This window comes from Alligator sinensis, unplaced genomic scaffold (assembly GCF_000455745.1).
Source record: "Alligator sinensis unplaced genomic scaffold, ASM45574v1 scaffold453_1, whole genome shotgun sequence".
NCBI classification, from domain to species: domain Eukaryota; kingdom Metazoa; phylum Chordata; order Crocodylia; family Alligatoridae; genus Alligator; species Alligator sinensis.
Genome location: NW_005842485.1, coordinates 270,861 through 285,661, shown reverse-complemented (window position 1 = coordinate 285,661; position 14,801 = coordinate 270,861). Strand labels below are relative to the sequence as shown.

Sequence of the window (14,801 nt, the reverse complement as noted above, 5' to 3'; positions counted from 1 at the left end):
TCCCTGCCGGCGGGGGGAGGGCCTGGGACATCCCACCCTCTAGCTCCCTGCGCCCCAAAGCCTTCTGCCTTAGGAGCCCCCTCGGAGCCGCGAGGGGTCTGACCAGCGCCTCTCTGAATCCCGGCGAGGGAGAAGGGCTGGGGGAGGTGGGGGGGTGACAGGGGCGTCCTCAGTGCCCTGCTCTCCATCCGTTTCTCATCCTGGTATGTATTTATGAGAGGGCTAAACAAGATACCCGTGCCAGGTAGGCAGCAGTGCACCCCGAGTGATTCTTATCTGGAGAAGCCCAAGCCGGGTGCTGGCTGCCGCGCGTCCCTGCTTTCCCCTTGGCGCGTGTTGACCGTCCTCTTATGTAAAGTTGAGATGCCAGATGTGCCGGGGATGGTTTGGAGAGGACTGATCCTGCCTCAGGCAGGGGGCTGGACTAGATGATTTCTAGAGGCCTCTTCCAGCCCCACTTTTGTATGATTTAAAGCCAGTCCTTCTTAACTAGAGGCTTGTTTATTGGGATATTAGTTATCAGGAAACATAACCAAAAGCAGCTGCCTGCAGCAGAGGCTGCACCCCCCTCCCCCTTGCTGCTGGGTCTCCGGCCCCTCGCGGTCGCCGCAAGTTGCAGACTCCCACCCCTCTGCCGTGGTGCGGAGGAGTCTTATACGCTTCAGGTTCAGATGCTTGTATTCCTGCCCGGCCCATTCCTTGCAGATAAGGGTCTCTTGGCCGATTGAGTTGGGAGCAGCGAAACTGAGGTCTGGCCGGTGGCCACTGTTCTTTCCCGGGGTCACCTTGTTAGCTTGGGAGCGTGATGGCTGCCCTGTGCCACACAGCTCCCTTGAAACTGCCCCTTGTCATCCTTCTTCAGGCCAAAGTGCTCCTGGGATCAGAGGACCTGTGAGGAGGGATGCCTTGAGCAGGGGTCTGGACTAGATGCCCTTGTGAGGGCCTGTCTGGCCTGCCTTTCCTCTGATGCTGAAGCTGTAGTGGGCCGTGTTAATCTCACAATTGTCAGAGCCAAAGAGGTGGTGTCATTTCCTGTCCCTTGTGCAGTCTGTATCACACAAATGAAGCATTTATTTATTCATCCCAGCCAGTAACAATGGAGATGAGTTTTCAGTCTGAGCTCTCTGTTATCTGTACTTATCCATAAACTCGGCGTGACTGTGGCACCAGGGCCTTGAGAGCTGGAACAAGCAGCGATAGACAAGCAGCTTGTTTTGACGGCTCCTTAAAGTCCTAACGAAGCAGCTTCTCCCAAGACACCGATTATGTCCTGATTTTTGTGTCCAATGTATGCAATAGTACAGTTCTATTTGGTTGAAACAGTGCGGTTTCAGCTATTATGAGACTCTTTTACATACTCTACTGCTAAATCTTGCAGGGCGGTTGCTTTATGTGCCAGTCGGGGGCTCCTATGTAGACAGGAGGGGGGTTTATAGAACATTTAGTTTGTTTAGCAGTGAAATAGGCACTGGTGGCATCATTCACACAAGCATTTTGTTGGCTGTGGTGTGTTAATCTGGATAGACTGCTGGGTGGATCAGTGATTTCAACTAGATGTTACAGCACTGGGGTGCCTTGAGATCCATTCTGGAGATGTGCACCATGTTAGCACTGCTAACTGTGCAAACCCAGAGCTTTCAAATAGGCATCCGTAGCTGTACTTTTTTTTTAGTTCTTTGTAACAAAAAACGACACTATTATTTTTCTGGCAGAAAACTAAGAGCTGGCCTTCTCCAAGTGGGACCTCAAGTCTATCCAGGGGTGCCTTGAATCTAAAAAGCTTGAGACTCACTGGTTTGGTCAGAGATAGCAAATCCTCTATCACTTTTTTTGCTCGAGGGAGTGTCCTCCTTATTCAAGTCAAAGGGGACCTGGGATGACATGCAGGGTTGGATGTATCTTCTCTCTCTGGGCACCCAACACTGACAAATGCCCCTGTGTTTCTTCTCCAGCGGTGGGGAAGTCCACGTTTGTCCGTCTGCTTGGCAAGGCATTCCCCGAGTGGTGCGTGGGGACAGAGCCTGTGGCAAAATGGCAGAAGGTTCAGGCCTCCAAACCCAACGAGGTGAGTCCACGAGTGTGGGTGTGGGTGGAGGGTATATCAGGATCCCCAGGGGGTATATCAGGATGAGATGCCCTCATTGGTTTACTTCTGACAGGCTTCAGAGGGGCTCTGCTTCTCAGCCGAATCAGCCAGATTCAGAGACTTCCTCCCTCACTGGGCGCCTCTGCCATTCCCTCAGCAGGTCTCGTCATCCCAGAGCTTTGGGAACCTGCTTCAGATGATCTACCAGGAGCCAGCCCGGTGGTCCTACACATTCCAAACCTACTCCTGCATGACCCGGCTAAAAGCACAGCTGGAGCCCCTGCCGGAGAAGCTGCTGAAGTCTCAGGACCCTGTACAGATCTTTGAGAGATCAGTATACAGTGATAGGTACGGTGCCAAGGAGTCCTGGGCTGTAGCCACCATGCTAGGGAGCTCTCCATTTGTCAGGAAAGTGTGGCAGTGCCATACTTGGTTGCTTTTTTAATTAAAGAGGAACCCATGTGGGCTTCCAAAATCCCTACTACACGTTACATATATTATGCAATTAGAGAAAACCCTCACTATTTGCAGTTTCAAATATTCGCGAATGCCGAACCCGCTTCTTAAATACACTTACAGGCAGCATCTGCGGGTGGTCGGCAATCCCCGCTGGCTGGTGGCGTTGGCAGGTGGTCGCTGACCCCTGGTTGGTGCTCACTGCCCTGACCCCCACACCCTGCCAACAGTGCCGGCGGCATCTGTGGGAGCTTCCACTTTACCACCACTGCTATGCCCCCCCAGCTGCTGGGGGCATGTGTTATTCTTGCCTTCAAGCCACTCAGAAACAAGTCACCCACTCAGGCGTCTGTTCTGGTGTAGCAAGGAATTGCACAGTGGGTCTGACTGGAGTTGACTACACCATAGGATGGAGAGTTCAGAGAGAAAACAGCTTGCTACTGAGAACAGACCCAGAGGTTCCTGGTACCTGTGAAGGCTGAAGAGAATGCTGGGGACAAATCACATTTGCTCTTTGCTTTGCTGTGATTGCACCCTGTACCATCAGACAGTGCAAGTTATTTGGTCCTATTCACATGTGGAACTCAGCCTTAAATGGCTATTGAGGGGAGGTAGAGAAACTGGTGACCTGTTAGGAGGCCCAAAAAATGGAAAAAAGCTCTTAAAACAGAAGGCAGGGCGGGGGGGGGGGGGGGGCGCAGCTTGGAGACTAAATAGCTTCAGAGAGGCATGAGTTTTCAGAGGTTGGACTCTTTTTGTGATGCCATCAGTGGACTTGCAGAAAGCAGTTAGGTACCCCTCTGCCCTTCCTTCTGCCAGACTTTAGGCCAGCACAACTGGTTACTGGAAATAGAAAGTGTACCAGGTGTGATAGAAGAGTCACAGGGGTCATGTTATCTCTGCCTGACAGTCTTGAATCCTCCTCAGAGCTCATGCCGGAAGTGCATAGCCTTCCCAAACATGGATGTGCTCTGTTTTCAGTTCTGCAAAACATTTCATTGAAAGGCTTATATAAAACTCCCACGAATGTTCCCATTCGTTATTCCTCAGATACATCCTTTTAAAACCGAGCTAAGTATGTGCTTTGGGCAGTTCAGTGCCATTCATGTTGTCAGACCAAGTCTCACCCCTTCCATCACAGTTGCTTGGACACTTGGAAACCTGCTTGACTCTGTTTTGTAGCTGCTTGTCAGATAGTGGGACTTGAAGTGTTTATACAAATGATTCTTAACCAGGGGAATGGGAGATGCTTTTAAGTATGCTGTGGGATGCTGTGCAGCATTAGCACTTTGTACACATCTACATGTGATACAATATAAAACCCAGATACTTCAAACAGAAATCCAATGTCAAAACCATTTTGCTCTTGTGTGGGCTTTCTGAGTTCTTTGCGGCAGAAGAACTGCTCTTTTATTTTTCCGCAGTCAAAAACTGGGTGAAAACTAAGAGCTAGCATCCAATGGGGACCTTGACTTGAATGAGAGTTGCCTTGAGTCTAAAATGGCTGAGAACCACTGCTTTACATGGATGCTGACTTGAAAAATGAGTTTACAGGATTCTTTCCTGAGTCTGCCTCGGGATGTGAAGTGGGGCTGGGGGTGTTTGCTTTTCCAAGGAGGTGCTTCTTATGTGGTAATGGGGCTAGGCTCTTTGGAAAGTGGTTTTGGTGGATCTTTGGGCTGAAAAGTTGTGGTTTCCAGATATCTGAGTTGGAGGTGAGATAATGAGCTGGGTGTGCAGTGCCCTGAAAGTGAGGGAAGAGTGAATGCTGCCTGAATGCAGAAGCAATTGCTTTGTGCTGTGAATGGCCAAAGAAGGAGCAATTCCCCATGAGCGGGGAAAACAACTTCCAGTTAGAGTTCCCTGTTTAAGAAAGTGTTGGAGCTGTGATGGTCCAGGGAGTATGTGAGAGGCAAGGATTTCTGTGGGTGATGCCTTGTATTGGACCAACTGTATTTCTCTCGTCTGTCAGCTACTTGATAATTTCTCTTTTATCCTGGTTTTAACCGCAGATGGAGTTTTACACAGGCCTTGGTTCTGTCTGCTACATCCTCAAGCTATGTCTGTTTTCTTTTTTGACCTTTGGTACCATAAATCTTGTCTATATCCATTCCAAAAATGCAGTTGATCCAATAAAAGCTATTACCCACAAAAACCATTGCATCTCGTTTTAAAACAAGTAATTGGGCTGTTCCCAGTTAGGCCCCTGTGAGGGAAAGCCAGTATCACTTGGGTTAAAAACCACTTCAAAACATGCTGCCTTCAATGCCACCTCACTCTGGATGTTATCTCTGTAGCTGAGATCAGCCTGCTGTTGATGTAACCCTTCGTAATTTGTTGTAGTGCCACCTGCAGCGTAACAATCATACCGTTTTGGAACCACTGTGTTTTCTTCCATCAGGCTCCATGTCTTGTCTGCTTTTCCCAGGTACGTCTTTGCCAAGAACCAGTTTGAGATTGGCCATCTGGGTGAGATCGAGTGGACCATCTACCAGGACTGGCACACTTTCCTTGTGCAAGAGTTTGGGGACCGAATTGCCCTGCATGGCTTTCTCTACCTCCAAGCATCTCCAGAGGTAATGGAAAGCTTCAGCTAGGTCTGGCCTTCTTACCCAGGGAGGCCAAGGAATTCTGGTCCACATGAGAAACAGGGCAAGGGAAGTGGTGTGGCCTTGTGGGTGAGACAGGAGAACCCAGGAGATCTGATTGGACTCCTTGTGGGACTTACTGTCTGTGCCACCTTTCCCATGTGTAAAGTGGTGGCAATTCTCCTTTCATAGTTTCATAGTAGGTAGGGTCGGAAGGGACCTGAGCAGATCATCAAGTCCGACCCCCTGCCATGGCAGGAAAGAGTACTGGGGTCAAATGACCCTGGCAAGGTGATTATCTAGCCTCCTTTTGAAGGCCCTCAGGGTAGGAGCAAGCACCACTTCCCTTGGAAGTTGGTTCCAGATCCTAGCTGCCCTGACAGTGAAGTAGTGCTTCCTGATGTCCAGCCTGAACCTACTCTCAATCAACTTGTGGGCGTTATTCCTAGTTACTCCTGGTAGTGCTCGGGGGAACAGGGACTCTCCCGTTCCCTGCTGGTCCCCATTGGTAAGTTTATAGACAGCCACCAGATCCCCTCTCAGCCTTCTCTTCATAACAAGACTGGATACGTCCTGTTTGTGTGTCAGAGATTAGCACTTGGGGCTTTCATTTTGTTGGGGGTGTCTAGAGATCCTCTGATTCTAATTAACATGGGCCACTTGATCTGCTGTCCCATCTTCAGACAGGGCCAGCACTTCCTGTTTCGTGCTGGCAACCGATAGACTTCCACAGTCAGGTAGCGGTGGGTGGAGCATGGTGCTTGTGTGGAGAACCATCAGGGCATCTTTCTTTAGTACTGGAACCTTCGAAAAATGTGGTTTTTATCTTCTTTCATGATTCTGGTCATACTTGGTCCCTCACTTGACCCTCTTCTTATGGAGCAGCCTGGGAAGCGGTTGAAAAAGGCAGCTTGAATGCAGCTATTAACGCATGGACAAGAAGGAGCCACCTATGAAAGGTTCCAGGAATACAAGGCAAACCATAGATATATGGGGCTGTGCTCAGGAGGTCACATTTAGTTCAGCCCCCTTCCAGGCAGGGTCAGCAGGACCATCTCAGCCATGTGTTTGTGCAGTGTACACTTAAAAACCTCTAGGGAGGTTTTGGTGCCCCAAGGACTTATCTGCAAGGTGAAATGGCCTGTGCTGACTGATGCCTGTCTGACACCCAGCCTGATTCTGGTGCCTGCACCTGTTCACAAGAACATAACTGCCATTTCCTGGGTCAGACTGTAGGTCCATCTTGCTCAGTCTCCTGGGTCACATGACGGCAGAGAGGGGATGCTGGAAGGGAGAGTGGCCTGGGTTTGATCAGGGCTTTTTCCACTGTTCCTCTCTCACTTGCAGCCTCCAGCATTTATGGTCTAGGAAGTTCTGATTCAGAGGCCCTGCTTCACACTCCCATGCTCAATAGTTACTGATGCCCCTTTCCTCCAAGAATGTCTGGTCCCTTTGTGAATCTGTCTAAACTCTCCACTTCCATCACATCTGGGGGCAACAAGATTCACCCTTGAATGACCCACTGGGTGAAAAAGGACTGCCTCGTGGTCATTTTAAACTTACTACCTACTAGTTCTTGTACCGTGACAGACAGTAAATAATAAATCCCCATTGACTTCACCATTTAGTATTATGTAAGCCCTTATCCTGCCCCCCAAGCATCTCTTTTCTAACCTGAACAGGCCTGGCCTCTTAGTCTCTCCTCATCTGAAAGCCCCTCCATGGCACTGATTAGTAGCGAGTAAAGAGGCCCTGTGACTTCTGACTTGTTTGTGCGGCTGTCTCCCCTCAGAGCAGCTGTATCTCCTGCTTCCCTGCTGCCTCTCAGCTGTTACTGCTGCCTGCACTACCCTCTAAGCCTCCTCCCTGGCTCATGCCAAACAGCCCTCTACTAAATTCAGTGGGGCTTACGTAAGGTGATCTGGCTAACAGAGCTGCCTCTTTCTCTCCAGAAATGTCTGGAAAGGCTTCACCGAAGGGCGAGGGCTGAGGAGAAAGACATCAGGCTGGAGTATCTGGAGCAGCTTCATGCCCAGCACGAGAACTGGCTAGTCAACAAAAGCACAGAGTGAGTGATGGGGGAAAAGGCGGGCAGGTTCTCAGTCCCTGGCCCCTTCAGTGGCTTTAATGTATGACCTAGCTCCCAACCACACGTCTGCCCCCCTCTCCACCCTGGCCTGTTCCCCAGCTCTGGCGATCTCTCCCTGATGCCTCCAGCTCTTCACAGCCCTTCTTCATCCCTCTCTGAGGCTTCCCACTGTTCCTTTGACTGTTGATCTGAATGACACAGTTCTGCGAGGACATTTCAGTAGGCTTGTCCTCATCTGGAGTTGCCTTGTGCTGTTTTCTGTTGCACCCAGTCCTGAATCTCCTGCCAGAGACCACTCAGACCCAACTCCTGTCAGGGGGTTGCTGCCTTATCCACTGACCTGGGGCCATTGCTAGGATGTGGCAAGATCCAGCTCACAGAAATAATGGGTACTGCTGCTGAGCAGTGGTAGAACCCAGGAGTCCTGGGTCCCAGGTCTGCTGTTCTGTTAGGTCTCTTCCCTAAGTTGCTAGGGGACCACAAATCCTCATGGGCCTTCAAAGACAGGGGAACCTCAGCCCCCCCTTGGGAATGTAGGGGTACTTCTTGCCCTTTCATGTTCCTCATCTTAGGTTTCCCTTGTCATGGCACTTCTTGTCAGATTTGAGACACCCCTCCATAACTTTTGTCAACTGAGAGGCACCCTATTTCAAAGACTAATGTATTTATTACAGGGCTGACCTCCTTGCAGTGGGGTCAAGGGAGCAGCCAGGCAGGGAGATAAGCTGCCTTAACTGCTTATCTCCTCACAGCTCATTTATCTCTTCACACCTCCTGTGGCACCCTTCAAAGGACTTCTGGGAGGATGCCTCTGGCATAAGGGTATTGTGTCAGGTAGCACTTGGAGGGCTTTGCTGGTTTGAATGATGCTGAATCCAGGGGGACTGAATCTTGCTGAGAGCACCTCAGTTCAGAGCTCTCTTGCTTTGATGGATATGAGGAAAAGTGTTGGCTCCCTGTGGCTTCACTGAATGGTTGAACTGGTATGAGAGCAGAACTCGTGCTAGAAGAAAGGTCTGATGCATCTGTCTTTTCCCTGGGCCTGTTCTACCCATGCCTCCTCCAGATGTTTGCCAACAAGCACCATTGTTCAGAGCCCTTCTTCTGTCTTCTCCAGGGTCCACTTTGAAAACCTGAGGAACGCTCCCGTGTTGGTGCTGGATGTCAACCAGGACTTTGAGCACAACCCGTCAGTTCAAGAAGAGCTTATGAGGAAGGTAGGTGTTTGACACTGGCCTCTGCTTGCCCTTCGGACAAAGGGCAGGATTAGATGGGTGTGTGACAGAGCGTTCTTTTTTCCTCTGGAGGGGAGATGACCAGCTGCAGTCATGTTCAGTGGTTGTTAGTGCAGGGGATTCCTGAACCCCCCTCATCCCTTTTTGCTGTGTTAGGTGTGTCACTCCTCACAGATCCCAGAAGTAGTTCTGTCTGAAGGTAGATAGTGAGGGGCAGTTTCAAGGGAGCCGAGATGTACAAGCCAGTGCTACTAAGGTGAGCCCAGGAGAGAACAGTGGTCACAGGTAATGCCTCGGTTTCCCTGCTCCCAACTTAATTGGCGAAGAGATTGTTTTTTCAGAGAAATGGGTGGGAATAAGACATTTGAACCTGAAGTGTATAAAACTCCTCCACACCAAGGCAGAGGGGTGGGAGTCTGGAAGTTGCCTCAACCCATGATGACAGATTCAGAGGGCCTGGAGACTTTCCTACACAGCAGCGAGTATGTCTGTGTATTCTCTGCTGGATGAAGCTGCTCTTGATAATGTTGCCTGATTGCCAATATCCCAGTAAACCGGTGTATAGCTTAGAAGACCTTGCTCTGATTTCTCTTGTACTTCAGATAAAATAGAAGCCCCCAGAGTCATCCTTGGTGTAATATATTGAACAAGTGTCCTTATAGGCATGGTGCCCATGGCCCATGCCAAAGCTTAGTGTTAAGGGATGCGGGATGGAGATAGTGGCCAGTTGACAAGATGCATATCCAGGCACCTATTTATTTGATTATCAAGTACCAGGAGTTACTAATTAAGGAATAATTTGATCCTTGATGTCCTGGCCAAATTTGAGAATCGCCTCTTCCCTCTCAGTTCCCTCTCAATTGGTTAAGGTGGTTTTCTGTTTTCTGTTCCAAACTGTGCTGCTGAATAGGTGTTGGATTTCACTGCAGAAATGCTTAATTCTCAGCACCAAATATAAAATCCTTGGGACTGAATTGTAGTGTTTTAGGCTCCTTTGGGCTGAGTGGAGCCATAGAAAGAGAAGGTGATGATACTGCTTTCCTGGTGAGTGAAACAGCTCCATTCCTTGTGCTGTCCTGTAAATTCTGCCAGGAAATGCACAGGAGATGCCTGTTGCTTGTGTAACTTGCCACCCTGTAAAACCCCATGGTTATAATTATCTACCCTCTTCTTCATATGTCACTGTTCTTAATAAGCAAGCTATTGTGGGCCTGGGTAGTATTTATATCCACTTGTACAGTGGGGTTTGCAACTCTGAGCTCTGTTGCAATGAAAATAATCTCCTCTTTCTTTTTGGTGGGTTTTAAGATCAGCTAAAGCTTCTTGCTCTCTCAGTGTCTCTGATAAAATACATCTGGTGTGGAAGGCTTTGTACTACCTGGTCTGTGACTGGAGTATAGCTGTGGATCATAGGCAAGTAGGGTTGGAAGAGACTTCACAAGGTCATCCAGTCCAGTCTCCTGCTCAGAACAGCCTGTTCTTGAACATTTCCAGGGATGGAGAGGTGTTCCAGGGATGTGGATGTGTTGCCTGCTTTCTGTGTGCTGTGATAAAAGCTGCTTTCTTTCTGTCACAGGTGAAGACTTTTATAAAGAAGCTGTGACGTGAATTGTGGGCACCCTGTTCCAGTCCTAGCTCTGGATTTCAGCCATCTGTGATCCCGTGGACCAAACAGTGCTGCTTTCTGTCCAAGAGCAGTCAGCAAATCTGTGTTGAAGGGGGAAAAACCCATAGCTGTTGGGTTTGAATGAGCGACATCTGGATTTTGGGGTTCTCTTCCAAACCAGCATGACCTTGGCAGGGAGGGAGAAAAGTTTGTATGATCAGGAATGATTTCACAGTAACAAACTTCCCTGTGTGGGTATTGGGCAGGAAGAAAAGCTCTCAGAGAGTGATTGCCTTTAGGAGCCTCCCAATGGTTATGAGCCCTAGAAGAATGATCCTAGAAATGATGAAGAATTCCTTTCCATGTGAATGAGTGTTTCAAACTCACTTCCCTTCCATTACTAGAAGTTATCCTTTGCACTGTGTCGTATACTGTGTTTGCCTAGGGATGAAGATGGGTATGATAAAATATACAGCGTCCTGTGGACGTTCTGGCTGTTGTTTTGTGCCTAGGCAGAGTTTACTGTTGCTTTTGCTATTTCACACTCATTTTGAACACAGGTACTTGGTATGTGAAAGTCAGTGGATCCCATAAGATCTTATGGCTGGTTCATCACAGTGGAAATGGGAAGTCCAGGTGAGTGTTTAGGCAGCCTTTCAAGTTTACAACCTAACGCGCTTGCAGTCTTTTGGGCCTTGTGACCTCCAGGTCTGTTTGTGGTCAGCTGCAGTGCTCTAGCATGAATTACATGAATCAGCTGGTTCCAGTCAGAAAGACAAGGGGAGTGGTGTGCTCTAGAGAGCTTACAGAGTGCTTAACTCTGTCTGTGTCTGGGATGGTATCATGGTGAGAGCAGGAGCTGGGCTCTTTTCCAGCTGACTCACTGTGACTTCATGCAGGTCACATAACCTTTCCTGTGCTTACGGTGTCCTCATTTGAAAGGCATTTACTCTCCAGAGTAGGTTTGACCTATATTATATCTTGCCAACTTACAGTCCCCACTTACCTTGCCTTCTTGTTTTGGCTGGCAGGGCAGACTGGCTGCCCCCAACACAGCCCACCCTCAGAGAGTTAACTTAGGAGAGCGGGATCGGATCTGCAGAAGCTAAGAAAGAGAAAATGTTGGCTGTGAGGCTGGATTTTGAGAGGAGTAGAAGGGAGCCAGGTGCCCACTTCTCTCTGAACCTCAGTGTAACTTGGTTGCCTCCCCTGTCTTCCCTTTGGAAATCCCACCCTGAATGCACAACCCTTCCAGAGCCTTAAAATTAGCTCAGTCTCTTTGCTGAAAGCAGGTCAGTCTGGGTTGATTAGGATGTGTGGTTGGGCCTTACAGGAACTTAGAGCCAGAACTTGCCAGTTAGTCCCCTCCAGTCCACATGTCAAAGAGATGTGGGAGCAGTGTGAGAAACAGGCAACTTAAAAATGTCAGGGAGAAAAATGGCTTTGTTCAGACAGCAGCCAGGATCCCTCCCAAATGCACATGCATGACCTGGTAACCGGCTGTCCTAAGGACATTTGCCACATGCTGGGAGAAATCTTGGCTCCGCTGACTTCAGGACGTCTGAATTTCCCTCCTGTGGATGGAGCAGAGGGAGCTGTGCATTGCCTGGCTGCTTTTAAGACTTGGAGCTACTTGTAAGTGGTGTTAGGTTGTGTTGCAGCATTCAGCAGCTCCTGTGACTGAGGCGCAGAAGCAAGCTAATGTGAATATGTGGGTTTTTTATACCTGTTAATAGAGGCTGTATTTGCTTCCAGGTTCCCTTCCTTTGTGTTCCTAGGAGGACACGCATGCACTGTTGGTAGATGTTTTTAGGGTGCCTATTTAAGAAATAGCTGCTTTTTAAAAGAATTTAATTTGCTGGTTATTTCCTGAAGGAAATTCTGTGCATTGTATGTATGAAGTCAGGTTTGTATGAAGTCGGGACAAACCCTTTTGAATTAAATGACTCTCTTCCTTCTCCGCAGCCTCCATGTCTTGCTTGGCTCTTCTCCAGTGGGGGCTGGCCTCTGTTGGGTGAAGCTGTGGTAGGGAGGATGGTGTTGCGGTGAAGGCACTGCGTTTAGGACTTGGGTGATCGGGGTCCAGCTCCTGCCTCTACCCAAGGCTTCTTGTGTGACTGGGGTTGAATCACAGAGTTGGATACTTGAGTGCTTCATGTGCTGGTCAGATCACTCACCTGTCTTCCCTTCACCTTGTTCTTGCAGAGAGCAGCCTACTCTCTGTGCTTTCCTTCTGAGATGCTTAGGCCTCAGAAGGTGGTGCCAACCAGGTATATCTCCTTAGTTCTGCCCCATGCACTGGCAGCAGCCCGCTGAGGGAACAATGAAGGGTTGCCAATGGATGGAGGGGGAGAGGAGACAAGTAGCAGGGGAGGCAAGAATTAAACGTAGCAAGTGGGTTGGACAAGGCAGATGAAGCTGGGGAGGAGATGGTGGCAGCTGGGCCCTGGCCTGTCATTGAGATATTGAGACTGGGAGGCCCAGTTGCCAGCCCATGGCAGGCTGGGGAGAGCTGCTGTGAGGGCCCTTTCTGGAGACCCATCCATGGGTCCAGCAGCCCAGTACCGCCTGTAATTCGACAGTAGGTGGCACCGTGCTTCCAAGCTTCAGCTCCAATCCTGAAGTTCAAATCAAAACCCTGAGTCTGTATGACTTTTCCCGTGCTTTGGATGGGCTGGCCAGGGAAGTGTGGTTTCTTGGGGAAAGCCACCAGGGCTGGTTTGTTCAGCAAACAAAGAATCCCCCAGTCCCAGGTTTTTGGCTTTTCGATTCCTGTTGCTAGAGCATGGCCCTCGATGCATGTGCTTCATCAGTTTTTGGGCAGAGGGAATCCTGCGTCAGAAATCACCTGCTAAAAGCCTGTTTTCTCTGGTCTCCCATGTGGCTTCAGCTCTCGGCTGGTAGCAGAAAGCCCAGCAGAAGTTTGCCTTGAGTTCCAACGTGGCAGAGCCCTGGCTTTGTCCTTTGCCCTAGCAAACACATTCATCTTTCTTGCTATAAAGAAGGCAAACTGCATGTGCTTTTCCAGGGCTGGTGAACAATTGCTTTCTTCTTGCTTGCTGGCAGCCTTTTTTGCGTTGTCTCAGGGTGCTTGGTCCTCAGATTTCCAGGTGTTTTACAGGCTGGTGGTGAAGATGGGCGAACTGAGACATAAGGAGATGCCACCATTGGTCAGTGACAGGAGGGAGTAGGGGAAGCCTGGTGTCCTGAGTTTGTCCTCTGCTCTGACCACAGACAGCAGCAGTGTCTGCCTTCTGGCATGCTACCTGGGTACTGATGTGTAACTTACTGCACCTGCCTTTTGGTTGAGCATGGTGAAATCTCTGTCCGTGGAGGTTGCCAGGAATGGACAGCAGGTCCCTGGCATTGCAACTTGGACTCAGAACCAAATTGACTCAGTCCTTGCCATGAAGATCTCTGCAAGACGCTGTCCTTAGGAAGGCCTTGTGCTCTGAAATGTCCTGCTTATGCCTCTCCTAAGAGCTCAGCATGGCCCTGTTCATCGTTTCCCATCACCTTGAGGTTTGTGCAGCAGGCCGAGTGCACCAGCTAATGCCTTCTGCCCCAGATCCAGCTGCAACCTTTTATAACCTTTCATGACCTTTTACAGTGGAAGAATATTGGCTGCTGCAGTCTCCCAGCTTTATCTGTGGCAGGTTTGAGTGTGACATCTGGTGTTGCGTCAGGGCTGTCAGTCATTTCACTAAGAGGCTGGACAATGGATTAGTCTGGTGTGGTTTGGACAGGGCTGATCCTGCACGAGACTAGATGTGACCTCTGGAGGTCCCTTTCAGCCCTGCTTCTCTGAGTCTGATTCCAGCTTCACAGAGCTTCGGGGCAGGTGGACACAGCTCAGCCAGCTTGTGCTGCCATCATGGCATCGTATCTGTACATTGCTACACTGGATCAGACCCAATACAGCATCCTGTGGCTAGTGCCATGTACCCCAGAGGTAGCCGTCTGGTACTGCGACTGGCTGTTCCTAATGCCATGTGCATGTCACAGATCCATCAGAAGCAGGAAGCAAAGTACTTGCTGGGCTCAGCTCGGTTGTCCTTGGCAGAGCCTCCTGCCTGGAGAAGATGCAGCCACATTTTTTGTAGTGGTGGGCTCTTCCTCTGGACTGCTGCCTGCTTAAGCATCTCCTTCATGACCACTAGCAGGTGTCTGCTGGATTGCTCCTCCCTAGCCGTGGGACTTGCAGTGACAACACAGAGTCCTCTGGGGCACAGACAGAGCCTCACCAGCTTGTGACCGTGGATCAGAGCAGCGGGCTCAACCTCTGGTCAGACAGGACTTGGAACGGGCCATGCTGAGAATACAGAGCCTCCATGCCCATCAGTGGGCTTTGTATCGCTGTGACTTCAGAGTCACCCAAAGGTACTAGCTGAGCTGGGCGGCTGCTGACTGCTCTCTCAACCTGATCCATTGCTCCGGTGCATTCCACCCGCTTGACTGCTAGCAGTGGATTCGCAACTGATGTAAACCAGTGTAGCAGAGAGGATCTGCAGGCAGGAGTCTGCTACATGAGTGCTTTGCAGCTGCCCTTCTCCAGAGGCTGTGTGGGATTTGGGAGCCTGCTGACAGCCAGGCTCTGCCAGGCTGGAAATCCCAGCCAAGCTAACGAGTTGCGTTGCCCCAGCCTGGGCCCCTGTGCAAACAGGCGGTCTCCTGCCACGGGGTGTTTGTGCTGGATTGTTGCTTTCAAGTGGTTCAGAGCAGTGGGATGTGGGGTGTTTCA

General features: G+C 49.9%; 1 protein-coding gene across 4 annotated transcripts; it reads left to right on the top strand.

Moving 5' to 3' along the window:
* The first annotated feature begins 145 nt into the window (after positions 1 to 145).
* On the top strand, positions 146 to 12,020 carry DGUOK (deoxyguanosine kinase). 4 transcript variants are annotated; one of them, XM_025212817.1, is made up of 7 exons: positions 146 to 203; positions 1,953 to 2,065; positions 2,247 to 2,434; positions 4,971 to 5,118; positions 7,083 to 7,198; positions 8,337 to 8,436; positions 10,031 to 12,020. In XM_025212817.1, the coding sequence occupies exons 3-7, from the start codon at positions 2,283 to 2,285 to the stop codon at positions 10,055 to 10,057; spliced, it is 543 nt and encodes a 180-aa protein (XP_025068602.1). In that variant the 5' UTR covers positions 146 to 203; positions 1,953 to 2,065; positions 2,247 to 2,282; the 3' UTR covers positions 10,058 to 12,020. The 4 variants fall into 4 exon arrangements, with proteins under 4 accessions (XP_025068602.1, XP_025068601.1, XP_025068600.1 ...); XM_025212816.1 differs by having other exon boundaries at positions 150 to 203; positions 2,244 to 2,434; XM_025212815.1 differs by lacking the exon at positions 146 to 203 and adding an exon at positions 891 to 1,288.
* The last annotated feature ends 2,781 nt before the right edge of the window (positions 12,021 to 14,801 follow it).